The sequence below is a fragment of the Coenobita brevimanus genome, chromosome 4, assembly GCF_032717465.1.
Source record: "Coenobita brevimanus isolate Jiangsu-jjx chromosome 4, ASM3271746v2, whole genome shotgun sequence".
NCBI classification, from domain to species: Eukaryota; Metazoa; Arthropoda; class Malacostraca; order Decapoda; family Coenobitidae; genus Coenobita; species Coenobita brevimanus.
In genome coordinates this window covers 38,386,852-38,405,858 of record NC_136957.1, presented here as the reverse complement: position 1 = coordinate 38,405,858, position 19,007 = coordinate 38,386,852, and the positions used below count along the sequence as shown (strand labels likewise).

Here is a 19,007-nt window from a genome sequence, read left to right as displayed (position 1 = left end):
TCGGTGTCGCTAGCAATTCGATAGTGACACGAATCACACCCAAATGTTCCCCAGAAAGAAAAAGAACAATTATCAGTTTTACATCCAGGAACTCGGGAATCAACTTTCATCTCAGTATTATTTGAAAATCATTTAACTTAGAGAAAAATATCCAGACTCGAAGCTAAGAATAATGAGTGTTTCCAATGATTTGTTTTTTCTGCACTTTATTAGCAAGGGAAAAGAAACCACAACCCGTTCAACCAAAGGATTTTCTTTCTTTTTTTTCTCTCTCTCTAGACAGGTATACTGAGCTTATGAGAGACTTTTCTACCTGAAGGATACAGCCTCAACCAACCTTTCACAAATAAAAGTCCCTCCTAAGTTGACAAAAATAAAGAAAGAGCAAAAATAAAGATGTAAGTGTGTTACCTGTATTAAAACCTTTATTCCTTTATTATATAGAGAGAATGGGAAAGAGTAATTGAAAGGGGTGGTTGGCCAAGAAATCTAACATAAATTCTCTCCGTTGCGAGGTAAACACACTATCAACCACACCATTGAACCCTACACCATTTCTTTTTGTAGTTAAAGTTATGGGAGAGGAGGAGGGCCTGGTGGATCTGGAGACAGAGGCACACATGCAAGATAGTGAAGCCGCAACTGGGATGGCGTTAGGGGAGAGGTTAAAAAACAAGTGAAATTTATGGCACGGGTAAACAAAGAGGGACGAAAACCACCATAGCACGTCCACTTTAAGCTGACAGAGATGCCCAGCCCCTTGCAGATCAGTTGATGGCCAGTCAGACGGGGGGAACGTTTTGACTAGTAACCAAGGAGACGCGTGCCACAGAATTTCAAACAACCAAGCTCTTCACGACATGGTACTAAAATTCAGAGTAACCCGGTTCCATCAGGTGAAATGAGCAGACTATAGAGCTTATGCTGTAAAATAACTCTCAACAAAATTAGGCTTGGAGAGAGAGAGAGAGAGAGAGAGAGATTAAAGATAGTTGTACAGAACCGTGCAGATATAAAGACTACACCGAAAGACACAGATATGCAAACGAGCGAGCGAGAGAGAGAGAGAGAGAGAGAGAGAGAGAGAGAGAGAGAGTCACTACAACACTTTTTAAACACTAACTTTACTATGCAATTAAAAGATAAGACTGACATTTAATCACAGTTATAATGGCACTGTAAATGTACAAAATAAAGCCATTGAGAGTTATTAAAGCAGATAATCAGTATTTACTAAGGCCCAAGAACACCCGCCCAGTCAAAATAAAGATCCCTAACTGTACTTCTGGGTTTATTCGGACACGGGGGAAACAAACTGTGCCTAATAGTCTGACCAGTCCGGGATTCGAACTCGGGACCTGCCAGTTAGGAGCTAGATGTGCTAACCAATGCACCACCTAGAACTCTTGCATAAAAAAAAAAAAAAAAACTTTAAAATGAATGACAAGGAAAACACCAAAGATTGTATTCTCTCTAACACCTCTCATTTACCGATTTATTTTTGGATCCGGCTAGCTAATCTCCTTTGTACGTTATTTGTGGACATTATAGTGACATTAGAATGATTTAAGTAACACCAAAGAGGACGGCAATGTGTGATAAGCAAAGTAAATCGCTTAGGAAAAAGGGTTCGGGAGCTTTCTTAACCGGCGAGAATTCGGGCCCGGGAGCCGTGTTACAGGTTGGACAGGACGCTCTGAAGTGTATTTCTTTTTCTTTTTTCTTTTTTTTGCATATAGCCCCTAAAATCATCTCCTCCTGTGTGATATATATAGTTTTAATATATAGTTTTCATCACGAACATAGAAGAGGATGCTGTAGTGTAGTGCAGAAAAAATCACTGAGGAAAAGTGTTACGTACTCTCCATGCCACTTATAATACGAGCCTAAGTGGAAAGGATAGGATGAAGAGATGAGTTGTTTGATTGTTAAGGTGCAGTTGAGGAAAAGGAAGAAGAGTCGAGTCAAACCAAAAATGCATGGACATCTTTTTAATACATCACAGCCATCCCAAAGCGCGCGCGCGCGCACGCACGCGCGCACGCACGCACGCTGCACGCACACACACACACACACACACACACACACACACACACACACACACACACACACACACACACACACACACACACACACACACACACACACACACACACACACACACACACACACACACACACACACACACACACACACACACACACACACACACACACACACACACACACACACACACACACACACACACACACACACACACACACACACACACACACACACACACACACACACACACACACACACACACACACACACACACACACACACACACACACACACACACACACACACACACACACACACACACACACACACACACACACACACACACACACACACACACACACACACACACACACACACACACACACACACACACACACACACACACACACACACACACACACACACACACACACACACACACACACACACACACACACACACACACACACACACACACACACACACACACACACACACACACACACACACACACACACACACACACACACACACACACACACACACACACACACACACACACACACACACACACACACACACACACACACACACACACACACACACACACACACACACACACACACACACACACACACACACACACACACACACACACACACACACACACACACACACACACACACACACACACACACACACACACACACACACACACACACACACACACACACACACACACACACACACACAGGGCGCAAGCGCTAAACCATAAAATCTCCACGCCACCACACTGACTTCAAAGAGAAGTGCTTTAGTCGTAATTACGGTACATCCCCACTCCTCTCATCCCAGCCCCTGATATCACCACACACGCTCAGCATATATATATATATATATATATATATATATATATATATATATATATATATATATATATATATATATATATATATATATATATATATATATATATATATATATGTATTATATATATATATATATATATATATATATATATATATATATATTATATATATATTATATATATATATATATATATATATATATATATATATATATTATATATATATGTATTATATATATATATATATATATATATATATATATATATATATATATATTATATATATATGTATATATATATATATATATATATATATATATATATATATATATATATATATATATATATATATATATATATATGTATATATATGTATATATATATATGTATATATATATATATATATATAAATATATATGTATATATATATATATATATATATATATATATATATATATATATATATATATATATATATATATATATATATATATATATATATATATATATATATATATATATATATATATATATATATATATATATATAGTGCGATGGCTTACAGCACGCATGATAGTTTTCAATCATCCCCGCGCGCGCGCACACACACACACACGCGCGCGCGCGAGGGAGAGAGAGAGAGAAGGGGGGGGATTTACCCTACACAGAGGCGAATAAGGCCTCTTGACGTTATTAAAAACTGTGCTAGATTAATGCTAGCGGAGGCTGTTCAACACACCCAGCGTTTTGAAATAGCGATTTTCCATGAGAAGTAGTATGATCTGTATGGCAGATCACGTAAAGAAGCTGTGGATACTGAGATGCTACGAAGAAACGACTCAGGTATTGTTGAAGATATAGGGATATTAATGCTGAAATTATGATGTGATGAATGATGGAGATACTGGCTGCTGTGATTTGTCTCAGATGAAGGAAATAATCGGCTGCTAGTCACTTAAATAGTCAAGTGCGTCCACTGATGAAATAAGGTCAAAATTTCTCTAAGAAAAATGTGGATGTAAATAGACGTATATATGAGGAACACTTGGAAAATATTTTGGATAGTATTCTCGTCCTCTCATAACCACCTTTTTTCCCCCATAATTCTATATATACCGGTAGCTTGTTAATATTCTGTCTTGGCTATGTTATTTATGGTAACTTTGTTGACGTTTAGAGAATATAATTAAACACGGCAATAACTTATCCTATATTACCCCGTTCAGAGTAGGATTGGTGGCTGGTAATGGCGACATTCATCCACTCACTTGATATAGTGCCGCCTACTTCTTCCTTCACCTTTATCATTATTTTTCTGTGTATGTCCTCCTCACTTCTACATCTCCCATCTTTCCTATCATTATTTATTACCTTTCCTTCCTTTTCAGGTGTCTTTTCATTGAGTGACAAGCCTAATGGTTTCCTGCAAGCCATGAAATCATTTACAACGCTGGGTGGTAACCAGATAACCAACCCATACGTGTTCCCTACGCGTCAGCAAGTTGGTTAGCGGAGGGTTAGTGCTCCTTCCCGTAAAATAACTAACTAAAAGACAAACGGCCTCACTTTACGGGATTATGGCGTCTGGCTATAGATAGACAGATAGAGAGAGCAGTATCCAAGCAATAAAAGATATCATGATGGTATACGAAAAGACAATAACTGCAATACCTCCATAACTTATTAGGCCATAAGTTGACTGTGGTAACCTGAACACAAAACTAGAACTATACTCTTTTTACTCTAACGTGGCCTAACATTCCCATCTCTCCATCTCGAATGCTGAAGTGAAACAATAGATTAGTACTAGAATATGATGCTAGTCAAGAAGAAGTTTTAAGAAAAGGACGTAGGGCCAAAGCACTGTCTCATTCTGTCACTGAGCTACGTGAAATAAGGTGTAAAGGGACGAAAATCTGGGCCAAGTCAGAAGGGAAGGAGTATAACATCAGTGTATCTTGGGAAATGGGCCATATATATATTTACCCATCTCTCACGCCTCCGATATTCCTTATTACATTTCCAAATACAGAATCCAGCCTGAGGGAATGTGTTGGAATGTGTGTTGACGCAATTCGCAGTTCCTATCAACGTGTAGCATTAGATATAGAACTTGGCAGATTGCGTTTCAGGTGGGGATGTTTATGATGTTTGTAATAAGGGTGTTTGGACATAGATGGGAAGGACGACTGAGAATGAGTTGGAGAAATAATGATGATGATGATGATGACGATGATGATGATGATGATGAGGAGGAGGAGGAGGAGGCTGTATGTAGTGTCTGAAGATAGAATGCATGAAAGGAGAAGGAAAAACAGACAGAGAACAAGTTGCAGGTAATGTTTAAAGATAGAAAGGCAGACCAACACCAAGTGCAGAGATGATGATGATGATGATGATGATGACAGAAAGAGCACGAAAGTGAGGCGTTAAGAAAAAGTATGAGGGACAGGGAACAAGGTGAAGAAACTAGACAGGGAGAGTATACGAGGGGAATGCTTTATTTCGTGGGAAGAATAGTGGTTAATGAATAGGAACAGAAATGCTTGCTGGTCATCTCGAGGCCAGCCCTTAAAGAAAGCAGATCAAACGATAAAAAAATGTAGATACGAAACACTCTGGACATCATAGTTTTACACGGTGATTTAGTAATATAATTCGCTCATCTCAACTTGGTGGATATATTCATTCCCTTGTATACTCTCTTCACTTTAATTTGGCCTAGATTTTCGTCCTTTCGTAGCTTATTTCACATAGCTTAGTGATGGAAAAAGTCAATGTTATCGTTCTGCATCCTTTCCATAGCACCTCTTCGTGACTGGCATTGTATTCTAGTGTTAATCCATTGTCACAACTCAGTAATAAAGAAGGAGAGATGGCAATTTTAGGCCAGGTTAAGGTAAAAGGAGTATAGTATATTTCACGTAGCTCAGTGGCATCTTTCCACGATTAGAACTGTATTCTAAAGTCGTGGCTTGTTACAGTTCAGCTTTCAAAATGAAGAAATGGCAGCTTTAGGCTAGGTTACAGTGGACAGATTACAACAGGGTAACTGAGTCCTGTAGGTGAGAAAAACATAAGAAAAACAAGCTTAGAATTCGACAGTGGATGAGGTAACCAAATACGGAAAAAACACATGGCCGAAGAATTGGCTACGTGGTCATAGATGGTGATATATTTCTTAAAAAACGTTCGAGTTGCGTTGTTAAATTTCTCTTATATGACTCGTTCCCAGCTGAATAAAAAAAACGTTTCCAGGAATATAATAAACGTTGCCCTGAGTGTGAGAGGATAAATGGTACCAGTAGAAGCATGAGCACCATCAGCTGAACAAAGTCGCCTCACACTTGGACTAAGGCACTAAACTTATCTCGATCATGAAAGGGGTTAATTTCGCTGCTGTTCCCTAAGCTCATCTACATACTCATACTAAAAACACCATTTGCTGTTGCCTCAACACTCTTCCCCTCTCTCTGAACCGCGGAGGGCAGCATTAACTCAGCAGGTGGCGTCAGTGTGGGAGGTGACGCCCAATGACTCCATCTGTCACCACCCCAGGCCTCAAGAGCACATGCCAGGAGATGACGTAAGACGGAAATGGTCTTGCTTCAAAGACCAAGAAACGCGCACGCACTAGCGCACGCGCGCGCACACTCACCCACCCACACACACACACAGGTAGGTAGATGGACTGATGGAGAAAGACAGACATATCAATATAGATAAATCAACACAAACACACACACACACACACACACACACACACACACACACACAGGTAGGTAGATGGACTGATGAAGAAAGACAGACATATCAATATAGATAAATAAACACACACACACACACACAGACACACACACACACACACACACACACGCACAGGTAGGTAGATGGACTGATGGATAAAGACAGACATATCAATATAGATAAATAAACACACACACACACACACACACACACACACACACACACACACACACACACACACACAGGTAGGTAGATGGACTGATGGATAAAGACAGACATATCAGTAGAGATAAATCAACACACACACACACACACACACACACACACACACACACACAAAGTATTTCGGGACTTGAGGCACCAATCTCATGAGGTGATTCTCTGACTGATTGAGTAAAAAAAAAAAAAAATGCCGTATCAACATGGGTCCAGTTCTCAACCATCATAGAGCTAAAATTACTAATGACCCTGTGGGCAAAAATGCTCTTCATAATTCGCCCATAATGTCAACCAGTAAGTGCAGCTCCGTAACTGCTGTGAATTGGACCTAGGCATACAGTATATATACAGTATATACAGTATATACAGTATACAGTATATATATATATATATATATATATATATATATATATATATATATATATATATATATATATATATATATATATATAAATAACCCAAAATTACTCTAATTCACCTTCTGAACCAAATACTTCGTCACGGATACCAAAGATAAATAGATAGTGAGATAGATAGATACTGAGAAGTCTGGTAAGCCAAATATATATTCCTCAGCATTCAAAATGTCATCCAGTTATTCCCAGAAAATGCCGGGATGGATGCTACAAGTAGTAAATAATAATTATCTGGTCACACAAGGCACTGACTTCCAGGAACTATCGTTAATAATGATATATATTCAAATACCAAACTTTGAGCTATGATATACCACATATTCAGAGAAGAAATTCGAGAATTTTTCTTTTCTGTGAAAAAAATTTTCATGGAAAAATGGGGAAATCAATCCATCTTTATTCTGAAATAGAATTCTATGTCAGTGTGATGGTAGTAAAAAGACGCAGTAAAAAGATACTTCAGTAACAAAACAAATACCGGTATACCATTCACGAAATAATTATATGTCAAAAACCGTGTACTGATGAAAATAATGACAGTCTACAAAACTCCAACTCTGGTTTCTTTGCACTTTATTATTTTTAATTCAGCCTTCAGACTGAAACATTAACTACCTTCACATTTTGTCCACGATGTCTGTTTTTCATTTTATCTGGCAACTAACAAGCGCTTTTTGTTTGATTATTAGCGGACCTTTCGTTGTCAGAGGATATAAGAATCTTCCTTAATCACTTCACAGAGGGAGATTGACACCAACCAGAGTAAAATCATCTGATGTAAGAAAATAGTTAAATAAGACCAAATCCATCTGCAACAGTTACTTCATTCGTTACCGTGATATCTTTATTATTATTATTATTATTATTATTATTATTATTATTATGTCTTCTTTTTCCTCCTCCTCCTCCTAATCATCATCATAATTTATTGTTTCTGTTGTTGTTGTTGTTGTTGTTGATGTTGTTGTTGTTGTTGTTCTAATTATTATTCTTTTTCTTCATCATCATGACCACCATATTGTTTCAGTTGTTGTTGTTGTTGTTATAATTTATCTTCTTTTTCTTCGTCTTCATCATCATCTTATTGTTGTTGTTGCTGCTATCAAACTTCTTCTTCTTTGATTATTATTAATGCTATTTTTATTTCACCCATCTTAGTACAGATTTTTCGAAGCAGTGAAAATATACCCTTCGTAAGCCTATTTAATTGGAGAGGTCATCATACTGAAATGATTAATAAGAAATACAAATGATATTACCAGTATAATGGGCTTTGTGAGCGCGTGACGAGTGAGCGAGCGTTTTTATATAAGCCGATCATTATAATTTCATCTTGGTGTAGACTTTCACCGGCTTTGGTGGAGTGACGTCCCCCGGGAAGGGCGAGGAAAGTCTTCTGTGCGGCCAAGGCTCAATTCGACCGGGCAGTGTGTGAAATATTCTGTGACGCGGGCAGAAAGAGGGGGCGCGACTGAGAGGTAAGGGATTGAATACTTTATTATAGTTTATGACAAATTTACATTCTTTCAAGTACAATGTAAAGAAAATGATGACAAAAGAATGTAGGGAACACTTATATGCCACATTACACCCTCTAAAAAAAAAAAAAAAGTTCATGTAAAATTATGAGCGTAATATCTAATATTTAATTGTTAGGATTCATGCATGAAAACAGTGGTACAACAGGAAATCTTTTTAACATCGATTTCTTAGTAGAGCATGTCAATTGAAGCCCTCGGTACATTCCCTTGGAAGCTGGGATTCCAAGGGGTTTCTTAGGTCTCATGAGTAAATGAGCAGTTAAAAACTACATTCACTGAATGTATCTACTACTTGCTGAAAGAATCTCTTCTCTCTCTCACATAATAGAATATTTATTAGCCTCTGAAAATCATTGCGGTCGGGCCGGGCAGGGTCGTGTCGAGCAGCTCATTTCTCAGTTGAACGTGAACATCGCTTCGCTCGCTATGCTCGCTCGCTCTTAATTAGCTTTACAGAGAACAACCAATATTTGTCTGCCTAAAATGGCGATAGTGTTCTAATGCTACTTCCAGCAAGGTGATCCAAATTGGTGTCCTTTGCATCAATGAACTGATCTTGAATTTGGCTCTGTTATCTTGTTTTTTTTTTTTTTTTTTGGGGGGGAACAATCTTTCCGGCTTCTAGCCTTTGGTTCTTTCTTCCCTGCACACAAAAAGAGTGGCAAGGTATCTGACTAGGTAATTATGTATTGAAAGGCAAGGTGATTAACTTGGTAATTATTGAATGGCAAGGTGATTTAAAATGCAGATTACATATAGAATGGCAAAATAATTAGCTTGGTAAATATAGAAGGGGAAAGGAATTTACCTTGAATATTACGAACAGAATGGCAATGTGATGCAACTTGGTAATTACAGAACGGTAAGGTGATCAAACTTGGTAATTATAGAGGGGCAAGTTGATCAAACTTGGTAATTATAGAAGAGCAAGGTAATCTAACTTGATAATTATAGAATGGTAAGGTGAACTAAAATGGTAATTACGTATAGAATGGGAAGGTGATCTAACTTGGAAATTATAGAATGGCAAGGTGATCAAACTTGGGGGAGGCGGTGGCAGAATCGGTAGAGAGGCGGCCTGCAGTCCTATTAGACCCAGGTTCGAATCCCGGCTGGGGCAGGGAACAGTTTAAGGATTAGAATATCTTAAAAAGCAGACTTTCTGATCCACCAGATGACCCGCCGACATGTCATAAAAATACCCTAGCTAATACCAGTACACCAGTCCTGTATGAGACACCCCTAGCATGTATTCAATATTGATGGTGGGTGTTAGCGCCGAAGTGGTGACATGTGGAGACGTAGGAGGACTACTGGGACTTGGGAATAGGCCCTGAAGCCTTTGCCCAAAGTCGGACACGTATATATATAGTAATCTAACTTTGTAATTATTTTTAGAAAGGCAAGATGATCTAACCTGGCGATTATAGAAGGGCAAGGCGATCTAACTTGGTAATTATAGAATGGCAAGGTGATCTAACTTAGTAATTACTGTATAGAAGGCAAGGTGATCTAATTTGGTAATTATAGAATGGCAAGGTGATTAACTTGGTAATTATAGAATGGCAAGGTGATTAACTTGGTAATAATAGAAGGGCAAGGTGATTAACTTGGTAATCATAGAAGGGCAAGGGAATCTAACTTGAATATCACGTATGAAATAATCGCAATTCTCCCTATAAAATCATTGCATCTAAATTCTATGCCTCAGTACTTAAGCTATGTCAAGGAAATATACTGTATACTACACAATGACACAGAAAAGAAATAACTCTTTTATGTTTAGTTGGATAAATTCTTCCAAATGACAAATTTGATCCTTAAATTAAGTGAATCAACACGATGACAAAAAATATATAAGATACAAGAAGGAAAAAACAAGCACTGGAATACAGGACTATACGATTGGTGAAGAGCCGACCACTGGACCTTGCCATATGACCTTGACCTTCGGGCGCTTGTTCTCGAAGTAGAATTACCTCACCTTTGCCTGCCTCAGAAATAGTCCACCATTATTATTTTCATCTGCAAGGAATAAGGAACCAAAGGCCAGAAACCTGCAAGTTTGTACCCTCCAAGAAAAAATAAAACAAAAAAGAGAGCCAAGTTCAAGATACGTTAGTCCAACTTAGATCAGATTTCAGACGAAAATCATGTTGAGCTTAACCACTGACCTATTATTCTCAAAATGGAATGTCCTCGTCCTTGCCTTACCCTCAACCCTTCCACCAAGTACGGTCTAAATCGAATTCGTATATTTATAGGGCGGAGCTTCTTACTTTGCCCTGTGACCCTGAACTCAGACTAATGGTTCCTAAAATCGAATCATTCATTTATGGCCAGCTCTCAAGATTTCCATTACGTTTGGGCTAAGTCGGGTCAAAATTTTAATCTGACCTTTCCCTGTGACCTTAATTTTGACCTCATCTTCTCAAATTCATTACGTAATCATTTAGCTGACCTCTAGCCAGCCGATGAAAATTTGGGTAAAACTAGGTTAAGAAATACTTCACACACACACACACACACACACACACACACACACACACACACACACACACACACACACACACACAGTCCCGGAGGAGAGGAAGAAAAAATAAAGGCTGTTGCAAGACCTTCGCTTTAGGTGACGAAATACACAGAGTCACTTGTGTACAAATAATTAATTCTTTACTCTGCAGATACTATTACCTAAACCTCTCTCTCTCTCTCTCTCTCTCTCTCTCTCTCTCTCTCTCTCTCTCTCTCTCTCTCTCTCTCTCTCTCGTACCCACCCAGTGAATTAAATTGCCCCCAGATTTTTACACCCCCAGAGAAAGAGAGAGAGAGAGAGAACCGAGCCACATTTACATAATCCTATATAAACATTAACACCTGTTATGAACGTTACCTGGAAGGTCGCATTATGTTAGAATAAATCTCTCTCTCTCTCTCTCTCTCTCTCTCTCTCTCTCTCTCTCTCTCTCTCTCTCTCTCTCTCTCTCTCTCTCTCAAAACAAAGGGCGGCCATGTTCAGTAAAGGCCCAACACTCGTTCCTTTCACTGAAATTCACTTCCTTATCTCGAGTGACCACTTATATCTTCTTCTTTCTCCATTCTGTCTACTTGGCAGGAGGTAAGCCCCACAACATTATTAGTCTCCATCTCTTACATTGATGGAGACTATTGCTTTTGCTGGTATTATTATTATTATTCTGGCCTCAGAGTCTCGCAACGATTCCATGAGAACCGAAGGCTGTGAAAGGAATGTGAAGGGCCCAGGTTATGTGTCCTGCCATGGGCCACTGCTGATAGGAAAAAAATTCCAAATCTTTTACGTGCAGTGGCAGTAAGAGTGAACGAGATAAGGTGGTCATGCCTACGGGAGATTTTAACGGGACCTGAACAAGTAAACCGAAACTGGAACTTGGTGGACTGATTCCCAAGAGTTTATTTCGATTTGTTTACAAAGTTACAAATCTCCCCAGTGGAGTCAAAGTCATTGTAAGAAACAGTCATGGAGACTAGTGACTGTCCACAGGACGGTTACAAAGTTCTAGTTATTATTATTACTATTATTATTATTATTATTATTATTATTGTTATTATTATTATTATTATTATTATTATTATTATTATTATTATTATTATTATTATTATTATTATTACCATTATTATTACTGCATCTACATCTACTACTACTACTGCTACTTACACTACCACTGTTACCACAACTACTAAATTATTATTATCATTATTTTTCTCTCACCAAATACTTCCCTTTCCTACACTCCTTGCTTCCTTCCTTCTGACTTTGCAGCCTGTTTACCAATCGACGTGTCCCCCTCCACAACGAAATTATTGAAATAGTCCACCCAAGAAACAAAACGGAAGCCCTCCCGTAGGTTTCACTGCCAGGGAACCAGATCTCTGGGTGCGTCCGAAAAACCTCTCAGCCAAAGGTAAACATTCGGTAACAAATAAATTACCAGTTCTGTCATAATTATGCTTTGTTTTCGCGGGATAGAGAGGGATAGTGCAGAATATATCCACGTCTTTTATTTTACCCACAGAAATAATCCTTGGTTACAAAGAGGAAAAGTATTATGATATTTTTATTCTGAAGGAAGCATTAGGAAAGGAAAGTGTAGAATTTTCCACTCTCATATTCTTCGCGTAAAAACAAACCCGAGTTGCAAAAGGGAATGGATTATATTTTTGTGAATCTCTCCCCAGCACACTTCCGTGGCGGGGTCGCTGTGAGTGGCTGACCCCTCACCTATAGTTCATTCACCCTTACTTGTTGGTAGTAGGCTGGGGCGCCCATCATCCACTCACTTGATGTAGTGCTGCCCACTTCTTCCTTCACCTTTATCATTCTATTTCTTTGTCTACCCCGCCCTCTTCCTATTACTCCCTTTCCTTCTAGTCACTTATCATTACTTTTCTTTCCCCTTCAGGTGGCTAATCATTGAATGACAAGCCGAATGGCCTTATGTGACTCAGGAAACAATTTACAACGGTGTTAGTTGCCATATTTAAAAAGGAAGGGTGGAATGGAGCCTATTATGGTGCTCCTGTTAACTGGTTGGAAAAAATGCAAATGTGGCATCCATCCAGGTACAAAATATCCACATATTCCCCTGCGCCTTGCTGCCATAAGATGCTGTCGATCGCAAGGTTCACTGCACGGGTTAGCCCCGGAGGGGCATTTGTTTGCCTGCGGTTGATGGGTATGCTAAACCAGACACACGGGCAAATCAACAACAACAGCAACTCTAACTGGGCGGAGATTTTAGTCGTTTTGAAGCTTATTTTTCAAAACTTAGTGGCAGGAGAAGATAATAGGCCACTGTGGCTCTACATCCTTTCCCATACACTTTTTCGTGACTAGCATTGTATCTCTTGCTACAGCTCAGCTCAGCCTTCAAGACTCAGAGACGCCAAATGAAGTGAACAGAGCATAATGGTCTAGGAGTGTACCCATCATACAAGTACCAGCGCCTCCACCCTTCTATTCTCTTATAACCACCTTATATTCATTATTTCACTCTCATCTTAAATGTCGAGACCAACTGCCTAGCCCCGGGCTCCTACGCTCCTCTTGGGGCAATGTAGGATTGGATGATGGATGGATGGATAAAGGTGTGAATTTATTTACTTCATTCTAGCAGCCCGGAAGACGTCACTATCTGCATCTACTCACAGTCTCATTATCTTATCTTTCTTTCAAAAGACAGAAACAGAAAAGTAGAACAGGTAGAACTATCAACCGTGTGCAGTAAAAACAGGCCTTACATTCACTGATTATTTAAACCTTCGACATTCTCAGCTCAGCTTTACAGGTCAAACTATTCACACCAAATTTTGCATCATAACACCAGTAAAAAGGAACAGTTCAGTTCAGTGCCGATAAATACACCAATAACAGCAACAACAACAATAACTACTACTACTACTGTAATAATAACCCCTGCATGTGCATCCCATATACCCTTCGTCCATGAATTTCCATCCTTTTTCAGTGTATTATGCATCTTCAGTTCCTACCCTCACTTATCATCACAGTCACTAAATCCTTTTGTTTACTCTAACTTGGCCCTGATTTATTGTTCCTGTTGCAGCTAATTTTGCGTAACAGCGGCAGAAAATACAACAACACTACATTGCTACATCCTTTCCATGCCACTTCTTCACGACTAGCATTATAGTCTAATGCTGATCTCTTTCTACAACTCATTTTTGAAGGTGGAGAGATGGCAATTTTTTCGGGCAAGTTAGAGTAAAACAAGTATAACATTATCCATTCTTCTTCTTGATGCTCAGTGCTTCCTCCTACTCTCACACCCACTCAATATATACCATTTTCACAACCCTATTCACATCCATTCCTTCTTTAGCTATGTATCCTGTCCTGTTCAACATTTAACTTCCTTACTCCAAGAATCTTTGTATTTCTTACCCTAAACAACCTACACCTTCCACATTCGTTCCTAATCAGTTCCACATCCACTTCTTTCACTCTTACTTTTTTTAGTCACTCGCCAACCACTCCAAATTTTCACACTCCTACGTTAATGCACCAATGCCCCTTCCTGAAGCACACTAGCAGCCTCTATACACAGAGTGCCATTCCATATCAAGGCCATATTGTCAATTGTGGAAGCTCTCTAACACCTTTTTCTCAGGGATATATTTTGCATATTACACCCTACTGTCCTATTCTGTTACATAATTCCTTCCAATACCACCATACTCTGCATAAATACTGGACAAACAGATATTAACCAGCCACATCCAAGAATAAATCGCTAAGGAAGAGAGGTTACGGAGCTTCCTTAAAAGACGATAATATGAGCCCAGAACATGACATATATTTTCAGTATATATATAATTTTAACTCACCGGGTAGAATGAGCAGAATCAGTAATAATGAAGATCCCATGATTGTGAGTTGATTCTGTGGGATGAGAGAAAAGTATTAGGATTTTTTGTAACAGATGAAAATGGATTGTTAATGTTTATGCTTTGAGAGAGAGAGAGAGAGAGAGAGAGAGAGAGAGAGAATTAAAGAAACAGAAGTAGAAAAAGTAATACAAAAAAAGTTAGCTCTAGTGATGATGGCAGCAAAAACCCAGTGGCATTAGGAAAGTCGTGAGAGAAAAGAAATGAAAGAACAGAGGAGTATTTTTCCCAAACAAAGTGTATTTTCTTTCGCTGGTACAGACGCACTTAGTTCATTCATCCACGTTGACTTTCATCTCCTTTTTTTCTTTGCCTTTTTTTTTCCCTTTCACTCGTATTCGATCTTCCTCTCCACAGTCTGCCACCAACGCCACATTAATTTTGCTGTTGTTATCCTCCCATCTCATTCTCGCTCTTCTCTTCAGTCTCTCATCAACTTTACTTCTATGCATTGCTTCTCTTGTCACGTCACTGCCCATGGTCCTCCTCTGGTTTTCTCTCAATCAATTTTCCTTTTTCTTCCTTTGTTATTATTCTTCCTTTCCTTCTCGGCTGTGTTAATATTTCGCATCATTCTCGGTCTTCTCCTCCTCATTCTCCCAGCAGCTTTAATTCCAGGCAATGATGCTTCCACCTCATTCTCGATCTTCCTCTTCTCACACTCCCATCAGCTGCACTTCAATATTGTCTTTGTTATTTTCCTACCTCGTTCTTAGCCTTCCTCTCCTCTTTCTCCCATCCTCCTCACCCCCGTGCTCTATTTTCCTGTGCTTTTCCTTCATTCTCAGCCTTCCTCTTCTCCTTCTCCCATCGTCCTCACCTCCTTACTCTTCTATTTCTCAGTCTTCCTCTTCTTCTCATTCTACCATTTTTCATGCGTCCAACTGGCATGTCTGAGTTGGTATATCGGTGCAAAAAATGAACCTCCTGTGCTTACTTAATATTAGTTCACTCTTAACGACCGAGAGAGAGAGAGAGAGAGACAGACAGACAGACAGACAGACAGACAGAGACAGAGAAAGGATTATTCTAACATTTCCTGTGCACACTCTCTAACTGCGTGGGGTTCCTCACTGCAAAATAATATCACCGGCGTAAATCGGGGTAAAATATTGAGGTTTTGAGAGATCTAGGGGAATTAGCCTAAGCACGCGTTGTTCTCAGTTTCATGGTGACTCAAGACAAAGGCACGAAATTGTAGAAATAATAATAATAATAATAATAATAATAATTAGAGTTTTAGTATTAATAGTAGTAGTAGTAGTAGTAGTAGTAGGAGGGGGAGGAGGAGGAGGAGGAGGAGGAGGAGGAGAAGGAGGAGAAGGAGGGGGAGGAGGAAGAGGAGGAGAAGGAGGAGGAGGAGGAATAGTAGTAGTAGTAGTAGTAGTGGTGGTGGCGGTAGTAGTAGTAGGAAAAGGAGGAGGAGGAGGGGGAAGAATAGTAGTAGGAGTAGTAGCAGTAGTAGTAGTCATCATCATCATCATCATCATCATCATCATCATCATCATCATCATCATCATCATCATCATTATGACCTTAGTTCCCACGTAAGAATGGGGTAATAAAAGCTTCAGAACAAGGAGAAAGTAAAAAGGTGGAATCATCATCATCATCATCGTCATCATCATCATCATCATCATCATCATCGTCATCATCATCATTATTCTGTCCACTGATGAAGTTAGAATAAAAAATCAAGGACAGAGAAAGCACGAGACTGGGAGAAATATTAACAGCATTTACCACTACATTTACAACATGGGATAATCTGTAAATAATAACTGTAAAAATAGGACGCTGTAAATTAGTCTTGCTTGATGACGTGCTGTAGTCTTTTTAACTTACCTTGGCCCAGATTTGTCCTTTCTACAGCTTATATAACGTAGTCGAATTGCAAAATAAGGCAATACTATGGATCTGTATACTTTTCACAGCACTCCCTCGTGATTAGCATTATATTTTACTGCTAATCTGTTGCAGCAAAGTATTCAAGATCGTGAGACTGCAATTTTAAGCCAAGTTAGAGTGAAAAGCGTATTGGTTAGAACATAGAATATTCTGTAAAAAGAAACTAAAATGTTACTCTATATCAGTACTATACATATTTCGTCCACTACTTTTTAAATACTTATTGTGAAGGTATTCTTGTGACTTTAGGAGACTCTCTAGCACCTTTTCCTTGGCGATTTATTTTGCTAATGGCGAGTTAATTTAGTCTTTTCTTAATATCGACCTAAACTACACAAATATGCATGAGAATATTAAAGCTTTTTGATGTTACCCTGTAGGAAAATACACTTGCATAATAAGAATGAAATATAATCGCATAATGGTAACAAGAATTATATATAATCGCATAATGACAACAAGAATGAAATATAATCGCATAATGATAACAAGAATGAAATATAATCGCATAATGATAACAAGAATGAAATATAATCGCACAATAAGCAAAAGAATGAAATATAATTGCATAATGATAACAAGAATGAAATATAATCGCACAGTGGTAACAAGAATGAAATATAATCGCATAATGACAAGAATAATGAAATATAATCGCATAACTGTAACAAGAATGAACTATAATCGCATAATGATAACAAGAATGAAATATAATCGCATAATGACAAGAATAATGAAATATAATCGCATAACTGTAACAAGAATGAACTATAATCGCATAATGATAACAAGAATGAAATATAATCGCATAATGGTAACAAAGAATGAAATATAATCGCATAACTATAAAAGAAGTAAAAGAAAATATAATGGGAGTTTACCGTAGTAGAGAAGTTAATAATTGACTTCACTCCCGCGCCAAAGAGAATCTATAATGAAAAGAGAAATTAATTACAGTGAAGGGCTTACTGGAGATTACTTTTTTACTTCCTCCACAAAGATAAGTCAATCCAAAATTATAAAAAAAATCGCAGAAATCACTGTACTGAAATAATAATGACTCTTCCTTACCCTTTTCTCAATTAGCGTCACTTTTAGGCTAATCATATAACGGCAGGAAGAATGAATTAAGACTTTATTTTAGTGAAGGGCTTAATGCACACTGTCAGATGTCCCTCATTACTAGCTGCCATAGTGAAGCTGGTATTGTTTCCAGTTCGTATGTATGTCTGTCTGTCTGTATGTGTGTCTGCTAGCACGATAACTTCGCAACCGCTCAAGATATCATCACAAAATTTTACAGGTGTGTAATGGTAGGGGGGGGGGAATCGATCACGTGTTCGAATTTGGTGAAAGTAGGTCAAGGTGTGTGTATCTGTTACCACAATAACTTCGCAACCGCTCGAGACATCATCACAATATTTTACAGGTGTGTAGTAGGGATGAAAATCAACGAGTTCGAAATTGGTGAAAGTAGGTCAAGGTCAAGGTCATATTCCGAGCCGCCCTAGATATGTATCGGCTGGTATGATTCTCCCTTTGGGGGAACCTCTAGTTATTTATTTGTATATTTTTAACAGAAGATGGACAGAGGAAGGAAAAACAAATGGAAATACAAATCCATACACCAGATTACAGATGTCATCCATTCGTAAATATAATCCGTTGAGTCCAGCAATAAAGGGATATTATAAAGGACGCCACCTTACAGAAAGGGATGTCATATAAAAAAATAAACCGCCAAGGAAAAAGCTTTAAGGGATATCTGAGGCCCACTGAACCCTAGGAATTTATTTTATCCCCATCAGCCTCAGG

The 19,007-nt window shown here is 38.5% G+C and overlaps 1 protein-coding gene across 1 annotated transcript in view; it reads right to left on the bottom strand.

The window, feature by feature from the left end:
* The window catches only part of LOC145395736 (uncharacterized), a 203,243-nt gene that overhangs the window by 72,756 nt on the left and 111,480 nt on the right, over positions 1 to 19,007 (bottom strand). The window contains exon 2 of the mRNA XM_080269274.1: positions 15,225 to 15,279. Coding sequence (XP_080125400.1) covers positions 15,225 to 15,264 — 40 coding nt within the window. The 5' untranslated portion in view covers positions 15,265 to 15,279. The remainder of the gene's footprint in view (positions 1 to 15,224; positions 15,280 to 19,007) is intronic.